The 14,012-nt window shown below is 42.3% G+C and overlaps 1 protein-coding gene across 4 annotated transcripts in view; it reads left to right on the forward strand.

Moving 5' to 3' along the window:
* sec24b (SEC24 homolog B, COPII coat complex component) overlaps positions 1 to 14,012 on the forward strand; it is a 29,319-nt gene that overhangs the window by 1,034 nt on the left and 14,273 nt on the right. For 2 of the 4 annotated variants that reach the window (XM_053650093.1, XM_053650107.1), the window contains exons 2-7: positions 3,597 to 4,196; positions 5,291 to 5,422; positions 7,946 to 8,065; positions 12,602 to 12,685; positions 13,393 to 13,568; positions 13,700 to 13,884. In XM_053650093.1, coding sequence (XP_053506068.1) covers positions 3,597 to 4,196; positions 5,291 to 5,422; positions 7,946 to 8,065; positions 12,602 to 12,685; positions 13,393 to 13,568; positions 13,700 to 13,884 — 1,297 coding nt within the window. The remainder of the gene's footprint in view (positions 1 to 3,596; positions 4,197 to 5,290; positions 5,423 to 7,945; positions 8,066 to 12,601; positions 12,686 to 13,392; positions 13,569 to 13,699; positions 13,885 to 14,012) is intronic. The other 2 variants (XM_053650102.1, XM_053650116.1) reach the window with 2 other exon arrangements.

A 14,012-nucleotide genomic window follows, 5' to 3' on the forward strand; every position in this document is an offset into this window, starting at 1 on the left:
CTTTTATTTTCCAACCATGTATATTCAGTCTAATGCCACATAGTGACCTTTGGGCCTGTTGAATTTATTAAAAGGCTCTGAAGCTGATTGAGGAACAGGTGTGTTATCAGGTCAGATTGCCACTTGAGACCTTCCACGTTTCAGGTTCTACATGAAATCAAAATTGTTGTTTTATTCCGTATACACTAATAAGCCAAAATGTGCTTTGTGGAAATTTAGTTTAGTCAACCTCCCCTTTATCATGTCCTGGGGGAAAGGTGAACAGAAAATGTATTATTCATCCTGTACTCATCCAGTTTGCGTCCAATCAAATGCTCTTTAGAATACATTTGTCCTGCCCCCTGTGTACAAACTGCTGGTACATACTAATACAGTACCATGTAGTTCGTAGGTAGTTTGCATTGGTTATGGTTTGGACTGTATGGACAAAAGTTTGTGGACCCATGTGGGCCTTCCCAAAATTGTTGCCACAAAGTTTGAAACGCACAGTTTTTTTTAGCTTGTTTTGTTTTTTTGAGGCATTTAGTTGTTGCACTTGAGTTTCAACTTACAGACTGAAGACCGGACATTCTCCTTTAGGATTTTCTGGTATAGAGCAAAATTCATGTTTCCCTCAATTATTGCAGCTTGCATTTAATAATTCCCCTGTACTGGAACTAGGAGGTCCAAACCTGCTCCATCATGACAGTACTGCTGTGTGCTCCTTGAAGACATGGTTTGCCAAGGTTGGACTGGAAGAACTTGAGTGTTCTGCACAGAGCCCTGACCTCAACCCCTCTGAAACCCTTTGGGATGAATTTGAACACCGACCTGGACATATCATCTTTGACCACTGAGAAGAAGAATCACTTGGCGCGTAGCACCACAAGGCACACAAACTGTTAAGAAGCACAGAAAAAAAATGGGTTTGAAAATGGATTTTGCTGTGACTTTTGGCACTTCTCCACTGCACGGTATGGCTTGACTTAACTAAACTTGACTCTGCTCGCTTTTTGGAGGTTTTCCACTGTGGATTGAACCTGGTACGTTTTTAGTACCACCTCGGTCGAGGTTCTGAGCGAGCCGAGCCGATACTAAATGTGAGCCACACACTGAGGGAGTAGGGACTTCTCCTCAACGAGTTGTTCTGTATTGTGCCTGAATAAATGTCATTTTAATACATACTTTGCGTATGGTAATATTCTATTCATTGAAAATTATGCATCGTTTACCTCATTACAGATAAAATTACAACAAAGGTTTCTGTCTTAGATTTTTACTTCTCGCTTGTTACCAATTTCCAAACAGGCATTTATCGAAGTCACTCCTGTAGTGGCTGAATATAACTTAGTCATATCGAGCACTACGTAAGGCCTAGAACGCCACAATTTTACATCCTTAATAGGGTCCATGTTCAGTGAACGGGAAAGGCATTTGGAATACGGCCTGTCCGTGTATGTATACGGGGCTTTGATAATACAACATTATTCCTGTGTAAAAGCGAGTGGAAGATGGCACCCACGTTGAGGTGGTACTAAACTGCAGTGGAAAAGCAAACTCAGAAAAGTAAAACGAGCCGAGCTGTACCATGCAGTGGAAAAGTGGCTTTTTATCAAAAAGTTCTCTATTGTGAGATACCAGTGATAACAAGAACTCAATATCCATTCTCTTCTCTCTTCCTGAATATGTTTCTTCATGATTACACTGGCTTTCAAAACAGTCTTCTGTGCAAAAGTGTCACTTATCTCGCCCTTTTGTGCAACAGCCGCAGCTTCAGGCATGTGATCTAAAGCTCAGATCTAATTAGGCGGCGTGACTGGGGGGAAAAATTGACATACATAATTGACATTTTGGTCGGGGGAAAAAAATCTCGCATTGTTGTGCCACGAATGATCGTGCCCGGTGTGAATAGCTCAAGGGTGTCATCACGTTGTATATTCGCATCGCTTAATTTCGCTCCGTGTGAAAGGCCTTTAAGTCTGGAATGGGATGTTCAAAAAGCACATATTGGTGTGATCGACCAAGAGGCCACATAATTTTTGCCCTTTAGTTCTAAAAGATGTTGAAAGGAAGGTTGGATTTCCCCCTTCAAAATCTTCATTTTGTCTGAAAGATGTACAATTGTTGCAGGTTGCACTGATTGCAGTGATTTACGTGCTGTGATGCAGTGTTTAATAAACAGCTACAATGTACTTATGAAACGATGAGGGAGTGAGCATCTGGTCATATCAAGCCAGGTTTTTGTATGTGAGCGAGAGGGTTAGAGAGCGTGAGTAGGGAAACTAACCAACTATCTATAACTCCCTCTTGCTATATTTGTGACACTTTGTGTCCTGTGTTCATATGTTGCAGTCAAAATTTACAGACTTTCAACTGTTTGCCACAAACAAATCAAACAAAAGTAATAGAAATAGTTCAACACAACGAATGCTTCTCCAAATTTGGTAAGTGGTTTCCCCAAATTCAACTGAAAATGCAACTTATAATGATTTCTCCAGTCTCAAAATTATTCAACCCCCTGAATAGAATCCCGCACATCATCACAAATATGCAAAACAGGTGTTGTCTCAAGCACACCTGATGCAACTAATGAAGGGCTTCATTAATTGCACCAGGTGGGCTTGAGTTGGAACACATGAAATACCTGAACTGACTAGGGGCAGAAAATATATGAAACACCTGGATGGGGCAGAAAAAGCAAGCTATCAATGGCTTCAACCAGATTTCTAAGAAGGCAGCTTGTGAAAAATTCTCGAGTGACTGCACAAGACCTGCAGCAAGACGTTGTGGTGACAGGCACTGAGGTTTCAGCGAGCACAGTAAGGCGTTCAGGACTAAATGCAGAACTCGTACAAGTCGTACACCATTACTGACCCAAAAGCACAAGAAAAATCATCTCACAATCATATAAATAAGCCACAGAAGTTTTGGGATACTGTTCTGTGGCGTGATGAAACAAAACTGGAACTTTTCAGCACGATGGATCAGCAGTATGTCTGGAGGAAGAAGAATGTTCTTTCTTCTCTCTGTCCACAGTTTAGCATGGCGGTGGATCAGTAATGCTCTGTGGCTGCAAAATGTGAAAGCACCATATTTTGTGCACTAGTGCAGTCTCTTTATTGCAAATCATATTTTGTGTTTTTATTTTCTAAATAAATCCGTTAAAGTCTAGAAGGTTCTGGAAAGGGTTCACCAACCAAATAATATTTGCTTATTGGTGGTCCTATGGTGGTCCCTTCCCGATTGTGAGCTAGGTGTAAAGGTGCGGATGAATTAAACAAATCAGCAGATGGGTTATAGTCAGTAATTCTCGATCTAAAACATGACCTCTATGACTGGCTGATAAACTGGCAACTCAGTAGATTTGATTATAAAAATCAGTGGTAGCTCAGTGGTTCTGTGCTGTATACCCTGCTTACCCAAGTGTCAGACTCGTGCTTGTGCTTTTGAGAGAGTCTCTTTACCATTAGCTGTTCTGGGATGTTGTACAATGCCTGACCCTGCATCATGACCCCTTTCAAATTTGTTCTAACATACATTCTAACGTAAATAACATGTTTGTAAGGGTGCTTAATTTTTAATTTCCTGTTTGTCTTTTATTATTCTTCATTCCACAGGACCAGGTCAGACTCACCCAGCCATGTATCCTGCCTCGAATTACTATACTGGCGTTCCTCAGCATGGTTACCCCACCATGCCGCCTCAGAATGCCCCTCCTGGAAAGGCTCCACCAACGAGCACCAACTACTACCCCAACAGCCACCCTCAGGCTGGGGTACCCCCAGGCACAGGATCTGCTTTTTACTCTGCTCCGCCAGCCCAGAACCCTGTCACTTCCAACCCCACTGCCTCAGTAGCCCCCCAGTACCCGCCGCATTCAAGCCAGCAGCATTACGCCATATCTACGAATTACTATAGACAGAATTACACCACCGCAGCCCAGGGGCAGCAGAATCCTCCGCCAGCATCAAGCGGCATTAACCTTGGGCCTCCACTTTACCCCATTGTGTCCTATCCATCAGCCCCTGGGAGCAGCCAGTACGGAACTCTGCGGTCATCCCAGGCTGTCGCAGGAGCGCTGCCTATCCAGAGTGCTTTGCAACCACAGCAGCAGCATTCTCAGGGCAACGGGGCCACGCCCACACCACCAGTTCAGCCGGGCTATGGTGCCCCACCCCTTCAACATTCAGCTGCCATTAATGGTCAGTCGAAAGCAGGTAGGTGAGATTCAAGAACAGAAGACTTCAAAGATTGTTTAATTGTTAGCAGGGGTGGCAATGTGTAAGGAATAGTGTGTGTGAAGTAAGAGTTATGTTACCACCCTAAATTTTCTCAGCACAGCACATCCTTAAATGTTTTATTACTTTTATACCACAGCAATTTGCCAATGCTAACAATCATTTATGTAAAGAATAACTCATCATACTTTTTAAAAATCAGTTTATACAGTGCCTTACAAAAGTATTCAACCCCTTTAAAAGGGATTAGATTCCCCTGGATTACAAATGACACTTACACAGATTGTTTCAGCTAGAATTTTTTTTTATTGCAAACCAATGTGTTCTTAAAGTACAGTAAAGTCAAAATTCATTTGTCAGCATCTTTAAAAAAAACATAAAAACTGAAAAATGCTGCTTGCATAAGTACTCAACCCATTCAGAGTAGTACTTGGTAAAAGCACATGCTGCTGCAGTAACTGCTTTAAGTCTGTTGAGGTAGGTTTCTACCAGCTTTGCACACTGTTTGGGAGTGATTTTCACCCATTCTTCCTGGCAGATTTGCTTCAGGTTTTTAAGGTTGGTCGGATGTTGTTAGGTTCTCAGATTCTCAGTGGGATTCAGATCTGGACTTTGACTTGGCCACTGTTGAACATTCACCTTTGTTTTTAACCGTCCCTTCATTGCTTTGGCCTTGTATTTGGGACCATTGTCCTGTTAAAGGTAAAGGTTTTCCCTTTTAAATTTTTATTTTTTTATTTTTTTTATAAACAGACTGGCACAGCTTAACTTGTAATATCCCCCTGTATTTTGCTCCATCCATTCTCCCTTCAATTTTGGCGAGAAGCCCAGGATCTAAGAATGAAAAGCATCCCCAGAGCATGATGCTGATGCCACCATATTTCACTGTAGGGATGGTGTTAATTGAGATATGCCCTGCGTTATGTTTGTGACGCACATAGCGTTTTGAACTTGTCCCGAGAAACTGTCTTGGTGTCATGACACCAAAAAAAAACTCTTTACTGGATCACACTTGTGCTTTCATATAGCTCTTCACCAACAGTGCTAAAATTGACCACTGTGTTTCTTCCTAGGTCAGCAGCCCCACTATCAATCTGCTCCACCTCCTGTGGGCCCTCATTATGGCACAGAGGGTGTCGACGGACATCGCCTACCTTCGGGCACCCCATCCACATCCACCCAGTCTTCCCCAGGACGCCAGTCAGGTAAGGAAAGACCTTCATCGTCGTCTTCCCTTCTGCCTCTTCGTTGTCATCAAGGGCTTCAGTGCTGCACAGTTCAGGCTACGACTAAATGATTTGGGAAGGATAATCAATTGGGAATATCACATTTTTGCTGGTTGTGATGGGCACTAACACATCCTCCACACTTGTGAGCGAGAGAAATCTGGGGTTTTTTGTTTGTATTTTGTTTAAAATCAGGAAATGTTAATCTCACCATAACTATCTGTTCCAGTGATTTCTGAATTTCTGAATGGATATTAACATCTTTGGAAGCTGAGTGTTTTATAATATATTTATAATACAGGCACATACTTATTGTTATTTTGTGAATAGAAACATGAGCATGCACTATTAACTGTCTCTGAGTATAATTAAAGAGTGATTCAATCCAGTGAACATACGGCCCTTCAGTGCAGCCACAGAGCTTTAACTACAGTCATTAGCTTTTCTCTTGAATATGAATACATTTTGAAAATCGTTTTCTCTCTCAAACACTTCATTACATGAATCTAATTACTCACCTGCCTTTCTTGAGCATTCTCTCTGGTCAACTTTTGTCTAGTTATTGCTTATAAACAGTGCAGCACTGAAGTTTGCTTCACTTGTAGATGCTTCTGTTTCTTATTTCCATTTTGAAGTTCTTGCGTCTTGTGTGTTCGCTGTTGCCCGGTGCAGCCATCTGTATGTGCTTGTCCAGAAGCCATCACTCATCATCTCTTTGTCCGTCTCCGAGTCACATTTATTAAGAAAAACCTGTGAGCGAAGGTCCTCAGTGGTTCAGAGTCGTGCATTCGCTAGCTCCCTTCGCCTCAGGCCTGTTCTTCAGACACCCGCCTGAGATACATCCTCATGTCTCACTTCTCGTCCCCGCCTTCCTCGTCCCTGCCTTCCTCATCCTCCTCTGGTTTAGACCAAGCCATAGTTCTATTGTGGAGGGTCCCATATTTGTTCTACTGTACTATTATTTTTGGTTTATTTTTATTTATTTAGAGCCATGGTTCTCAAGACCCTCTCCTGGACTGACCTTGAATTTTGTCATAAAGGGATAGGCTGATTCATACACAGTGTACATATAAAATATTACAGTATTCACAATATACCAGTCCCTCCAGGATTTCATGAATTTATTTTGTTTGCGATTGCAAAACTTAATACAAAATCAAGCAAACTCCCCAACATTCGGAGGAGCTTGCGATTTTTTTCCAAGTTGCGTCATGTGACGTCATCACAGCGCGCATTCAGCCAAAACCCCCTTCGATTCACACGAGTGAACATGAGTACATCTAAAACTTCTCATTTGCCAACAAACATCACCGTGAAAGGCCGTGCAACGGCAGTTTCACTCACAAATTCAAGTAGTTTTCCCGGGGGGAAATAAGCACACAAAACTCCAAGTTTAATCGCAACTCTTTTAAAAGACGCAGTAAGATCACGCATTTGTGGCCCCAACAATCACAAAAAAAAAACTCAGCGAAATCCTGTACAGACTGAGATATACACTCAAAACGAGCATCATTTATCCATCTTTTCGGCAAGTCTATAAATGTTTTTGTAGGGCAAACTGAACTAAAACTACCTCCGCATTCAACACTAGTACAACATATTAATCAAAAATACACCAAGAGTCTTCTGTTTTTCCAGTAAAACATTTGAATTCACATAATTCTCAGAGAAGACAACATTAAAAAACCTCCAGGAGTGGGATTGAGAACCACTGGGGTGTGTGTGGGTGTGTGTGTGTGTGTTATGACATCACATCTCAATCTTCAATCAGTGTTCCACCCCCATCTCTATTTTCTCTAAATCTTTCTTTCTTCCTCTTTGTATTGCTCTTTTTTTTTTTTGCTGTGTTCTTCTTAGTTTGTCACACACTTACAGTCTTTTGTCTCTGATCTTTTCCCCCCTCTCTCTCTTTCTCATTCTCCTCTCTTTATCTGTGTTCCTTCCCCTGTTTTCGTCTCTGTTCTCTCTCTGTTTTACTCTTTCTCTTCTTCAGTTTATTTCACAGCTGCTCTTTCTCTTTGATCATGTGCTTTTTTTTTTATTTTTTCCTCACCTTCTCTTCTGTGCATCTTTTACCTCTGTTGGTCTCACTCTTTCTATTTTTCTTTTGTTCTTACTCTCTCACTCATGTGTCCCTCACCAGTGTTCTTCTCTCAGTGCCCCACTCTTTCTTTCTCCCTTACTCTATTTTTGTCAGTTTTTTTCCTTTTTCTTTTTTCCTCACATTCTTCCTCTGCACGTCTTCTACCTCTCTCCCTCCTACCTCACATTGTCTTTCTGTGTCTTGCTTTCTTTTTCTCTATATCTTAGTTTTCTCCTGCTTCTTCTCTTTTTGTCCTCCTGCATCTCATCTGGTTGTCTCTACCTGTTTTGCTGTGCTCGCTCTATGCTCTCGCTTACATTCTCTCTTTCTCGTTCTCTCTTCTCTCTTTCATTCCCCTCCTCTTCTCTCCCCTCCTTTCTCTCCCTGTGTCTCTGATGATTGGCTGTGCTGTATTTCAGGGCTGCTGATTGGTGGATATGGGGGCAATAGAGCTGCTAGTTCCTCCACAGGGTTGCCAGGTGACCACTCCTCATCCAGTTCGGACCACGAGGACGAGGATGAGGAGGATGAGGAAGCAGGTCGGCTTTTGCTTTTCTTCCTCCTCCCGCCCATGTCATCCCTCCGTCTTTCCATTTAGTTTTTTGTCCCAGTCCCTCCGTCCGATCATGATCCCCAAACTGGAGTTCTCTCGCCGCATACTCCTCGCTTTGATTGCACACACAAACGGATACACTACTCTCTAATACACATCACATTCAGACAGCATGTGTATACACTACTGCTAATACACACATGCACTCATAATTAAAAGGAAAGTAAAAAAAAAAAATTGAATGTGCTCTGAGACATGTTTGGTGTTTGAAGCCTGTCTCTTTAGTTTTGCACTGGAGTTACAAAGAAATCTCACCATATGTGGAAGTCTCACACAAAAGCTTTTCGGTAAATATCTGCCTCAAACTGACTCGCAGATGTGTTCTGTTCACAATACAAGCTTTTGGCCATATTAGTGTACTATACTACATAAACTGTACATTATGTATCACACTATATACTACACTTACTGGCAATTTATTAGGTACTGGGTAGGACCCACCTTTGCTCTCAAAACAGCCTCAGTTCTTCATGGCATGGATTCAACAAGGTTCCTTTGAGATTCGGCTCCATGTTGCCATGATTGCATCACATCATTTACATAGACCTCATTTAGCTAATGCTTTTATCCAGAGCCACTTTTGAGACCACACAATTGTACTATAAGATGGGTAAATTGTGGCTATGAAGCAATGCACATAATCAGAAATAATACTCAGATTAGCATTCAAATGATGATTGATTGGTATTAAGGGGATCAATTTGTAGCAAGAAAACATTCCCCACACCGTTACACCACCACCACCAGCAGCCTGAACAGCCATGCCGTTGACTGCAAATTCTCACATCGCCATTTGCATGTTACTGAAGTCAGACCACGCCACGTCTTTCCAAACTTCTTCTGTCCACCTTTGTTGAGCTTGTAGCCTCAGATTCCTGTTCTTGGCTAACCTGAGTGGGACCTGATGTGGTCTTTTACTGTTGTAGCCCATCCGCCTCAAGCTTCGACGTGTTGAGTTTTGTGATGTATTTCTGCTCACTATGGTTGTAAAGAGTAGTTATTTGAGTTACCATAGTCTGTCAGCTCAAACCAGTTTGGCCAGGGCGTTTCCACCTGCAGATCTTCCAATAACTGGATCATCCATCTGTCCATTTTCCATACTGCTTATCCTATACGGTGTCGTGGGGGAGCCTGGAGCCTATCCCAGGGATTTCGGGGCACAAGGCAGGGGACACCCTGGACGGGGTTCCAACCTGTTGCAGGGCATAATCACGCACACCTTCACATACTACGGCAATTTGGAAAATGCTAATCAGCCTACAACATGTGTCCTTTTTGTAGGGAGGACAACAAGGACACATTGGGGAGGAAACCGCAATGTGTCCTTGTTGGGGGGAGGAAACCGGAGTACTCAGAGGAAACCCCAGAAGGGGAGAACATGCAAACTCTGTGCACACAGACTCCGTGAACCCCCCCTTTCCTGGGGGGATTCTTGTACCATCTTGTGTAAACTCTAGAGACTGTTGAGCGTGACAATCCCAGGAGATAAGCAATTTCTGGAATACACTAACCAGTCCATCTGGCACCAACAACCATGCCACTGTCAAAATCACTGAAATCAAACATCATAATGGGGAAAATGGTGATGAGAACATTAACTGAAGCTCTTGACTTATGTATCTGCATAATATTATGCATTGCGCTGCTGCTGCTGCATGATTAACTGATTGGATAATTGCATGACTGTGCAGGTGTTTCTAATGAAGTGGACAGTAAATTTATATACTACATTATACATACACAGAATATGCTACATTATATATTGTACACTGTATATTATATTATATACACAATAAGCTGTATTACAGTGTATATACTGATAGTAAATTTCACTGAATCACACGGTGTAAAACACACTACTTGTTGTAAAAAGACACTTTGAGATGTAGCTCATGACTAATTTTAATCTATAAAGATAAACTTTGTAGCTGAACACTAATACTTTGGGGTGGCCATTAAGTTTTTTTTCCCCCTCTTGTTCCTTTTTAACGCTTGAGTTCTACTTGCTGTCTAAAGCAAGTATATAAAGATTTGGGCATGAGTTTAAGGAAAATATTTTGGGTGAGCGAGACTTCCAGACTTCAAGCCTTAACACACACACACACACACACACACACACACACTGTTCAAGTCCTTGAGGACTTTAAGTTTAGAAATGTATTCATTGTAATTGTAGGTTTGGGATTATCAGGAACTGTGTGTACATATGTTTAGACCTTGTGAGGGCCAAAAAGGACCAAATGTCCTCACAATGATAGAATAGTGTCAAATGTCTGAACAATCACCCGGTTCTTACAAAATACTGTGCTTTTACAGTTTTTATTTTAAAATGCAAAAGAGCCAAAATATTTCCTTCTGTTTACTAGGGTTATGGTAAAATTAGATTAAGGTGTAGACCATAGCAGAAATTAGTTGCCATGGTCCTCACAAAGGTAGAAAAATGCATGTGTGTGTTCGTCACTGAGCAAGTTTTGAAAAGGATTTGCATCATGACATGAAAATGTATTTTCTCCTGGAGGCTTTTTGTCCCAGTTGTTCTCTTATACACACACACACACACACACACACACACACACACGTCATAACTGCACGGCATATTCTTAATTAAATGGTGTGTGTGTGTGTGTGTGTTTGTGTGTGTGTTTTTGTAAGTAAGAGAGTGTCAAGAGGTTGGCCCTTGTTAATGAGCATCCCTGAGTTGTGTGTGTTGCTCTTGGGAATGGAGGTGAGGTGAGGAGACGCGTGCCCAAACCTGTGTCTCATTGTCACTCTGTTAGGTTTGTTACCTAATATAGTGTGTGTGTGAGAGAAATGAGAGACGGACAGAGATAAATAGAGACAGGTTGACCCGTTGCTGGGTTTTGGGTGGTGTGTTTTGAATAATAATATTTCTACTGCAGAGTTGATTGGCTTGTGAGTTTAGTTGGATTAAAACATTTTAAAGGTGTGCATTTATCGTATTTCTGAAGAATGCTTCGAATGACTTATTTTCAATTCACAGAATTCTAACTGCCACACTGCTTTGGTGACTTGCTCTGTAATATGTGCCATCATCAGGATTTAAGTGTGTTTAGTGAGCTGAATCAAAATTGTGATGTGCTTAGTGATTCTGGTGCTGATTTGGTGTTTGGTGTGGGCATTTTCATTATTCAAGTCAAAAATTTGCAATTGGCTGCGGCTTTGACGTGATGTCGTAGGGAGACGTTGCTAGCACAGTTGCAATGCTATTTAATAGGAGATCACATTCATTGGCTTCAGTGTCATACTTATGAGAAATTCAGAGTGAAAGAGTCGAGACATGCGTCGCTCTCTTTGTGTAAAGATGAAGTGATTGCTAAATCCCACTGCACCACTATCAGCAGGTAGTCGATTGGCATTGTATCGAACCGTTAACTGAAGTCAAATTTTACCAATATAATTTATAAATGAAGTTTAAAATGAAAGGTCAACTCAGAATTTCATTATGAAATAAATCTTGGATGTCACTGAAGATGTTCATTCTAAAGATTAATATGCAAAGGCTTTCAGTGTGGAATTTTCTGTATGTTAGGTTGTAGAGACTTGGAGCTTTGTTGTGTGCTTTTTTTAATCTTTAAGTAAAGCCAATAAATCTGTTGAGTACGCAGTTTCAGCCTATGTAAGCTGCAGTTTACACCTGAAATCCTCCACTCCCTCGCTAATTAGCCTCACATACTAATCCAAGAAAGCCTTAGAAACTCATGTATATTGAGCCTGAATTTAATAGAGCACTGGTCCATTATCGCTGTGTCTTCTTGTTCGCAAGTGTGAGGTTTTGATTGGTTGCGTGTAATATGGGCGGATACGATGGCTGGAATTCCTTCCCCGTTGGTGTTTACAGTTTGTTGCAATGAGATACTTATATTGTCTATATAATTTGTAATAGGGATGCATCGGTAACAATATTGGTGTTGGGTAAAATACCCTGATACTAACATTCAATACCAGGTGAACTATTTGATATGAGCCTAGTATACGTTGTCATGCTAGTGAACAGACAACACAATGACAACAATCTGTACGAATTTCATGGTTAATGGTAATGTCAATCAAAGGAAAATCTCAGAAGTTACTACAGCATTTTCTTACAATAAAACTCTGCTCAGAGTCCATTGCTAGCCGCTACCAACATGCCAGAAACTGCCAGGCTTACAGTAGATTGTCTGAAAAGCTAAGCTTAAAGGAAATACACTGTGCATAACATACAGGAACATTGCATATTGAGGACATAGAGAGGCAATAGGAAGTGTAATGTGGTGAGACAATTCGCAAAGAAAACCTAAGATTTTTATCTACTACTACAGAAGGTAAAAGTAGACTTTGTGTGTGTGTGTGAAAGATGGGGGGGGATTGTTATGAGAGAAAATGAGTCAGATTTCATGTCTTGATTACTTGACAACATAGTCTTTCACTTTACCCATTGTGTGTGTATTTTCTCCTTTAGGTGCAGACAGCTCCTCCACCACCACAGGGAGTGCATCTCCTGTCCCTAACTGCTATGAGTCCCTGGAAGGAGGAAATTACCCAGGTAATTCTACACCACTGTAAACAGTTGAATGTCCAGCTGACAATCATAGGGGATGTCATCTTGCGGCAATTTGTGGAAGTCAGCGGGAGGCGTCCTGAGGAATTCTGTGGGAGGTGTATTGGGGAAGTCGGTAGGCGCTGTCTTGGATGGATCAGCAGGTGCCATCATAGGGAAGTCAGGGGGCATTTTCTTGGGAAATTCAGTGGGAGGCATCTTGGGGAAGTCAGTGAGAGGCAATTTGAGGAAGTCTGCGGGAAGCGTCTTGGGGAAGTGGATGGGCACCATCTTAGGGAAGTCAGTGTGAGGTGCCTTCAGGGAACTCTGCGGGCTCTGTATTTGGGACGTCAGCTTGAGACAACTTGAGGAATTCAGCAGAAGGCATTGTGGGAAGTTGATGGGAGGAGTCTTGAGGATCTTGACAGGAGGTTTCTTGGGGAAGTTGGCAGGTGCTGTCTTGGATGGGTCAGCAGGTGCCATCTTGGGGAATTTGGAGGGAGGTGTCTTGAGGAACTCTGTGGGAGGCATCCTGGGGAGGTCAGCGGGAGACGCCATCTTGGATAAGCCGGTGGATGGTGTTGTCTTGGGGGAGTCTGTAGCAGTTGCCTTGGGGAAGTTGGCGGGAAAAAAATATACACCTGGTACTCCGGGAAATGTCTTGCTGCCCTTTCATTCTTATTTTTTAAATCTCCCTCTACCTGTTTTCCTAGGCACGCCTGCTGTTCCTCCTTCTGCTCCTCCTAGTGAACCCACCAAACAAGCCCCGCCCTTTGGCTACAACTATCCAACCATGCAGCCTGGTTACCCACAAAGCCCTGCCCCCCGACCAGAGCCCATCCCTTCGCAAGGAGCATATAATCAACCCGGATATCAGCCATATTCACAGGTAATTGCAGGCAACTGTAGTGTTGACAAGTTTGGCATGACTACAGCTGCTACATTTATGTGTATATACAATGTGAGCTTTACAGTAGTGTGTGTGTGTGTGTGTGTGTGTGTGCACACGCATGTCTGTAGCCATTCCCCAGTTTGAACCAGCTCTCTACAGCACTGGGTGGACTAAGTGGAGTTCCTGAGCTGGAGGTGGAGGCTTTGCGCCCCGTTAACCTGCTGCAGGAGAGAAACATGCTCCCCCCAGCACACCTCGTTCCACTCGAACCCAAGCTTAGCAGCGACCTGCGCAAGGTCAACTGCAGTCCAGAGTAAGCCTACATATACACACATTATTTGGTGATTCTAAAATTAAATAAAGAGCATTATAATGGGTTAATTAGACAAATGGGCCTACCAATATTTTATACACAAAACCATCATGTGAGTGTATGTGTGA

This window comes from Ictalurus furcatus, chromosome 2 (assembly GCF_023375685.1).
Source record: "Ictalurus furcatus strain D&B chromosome 2, Billie_1.0, whole genome shotgun sequence".
Taxonomy (NCBI): domain Eukaryota; kingdom Metazoa; phylum Chordata; class Actinopteri; order Siluriformes; family Ictaluridae; genus Ictalurus; species Ictalurus furcatus.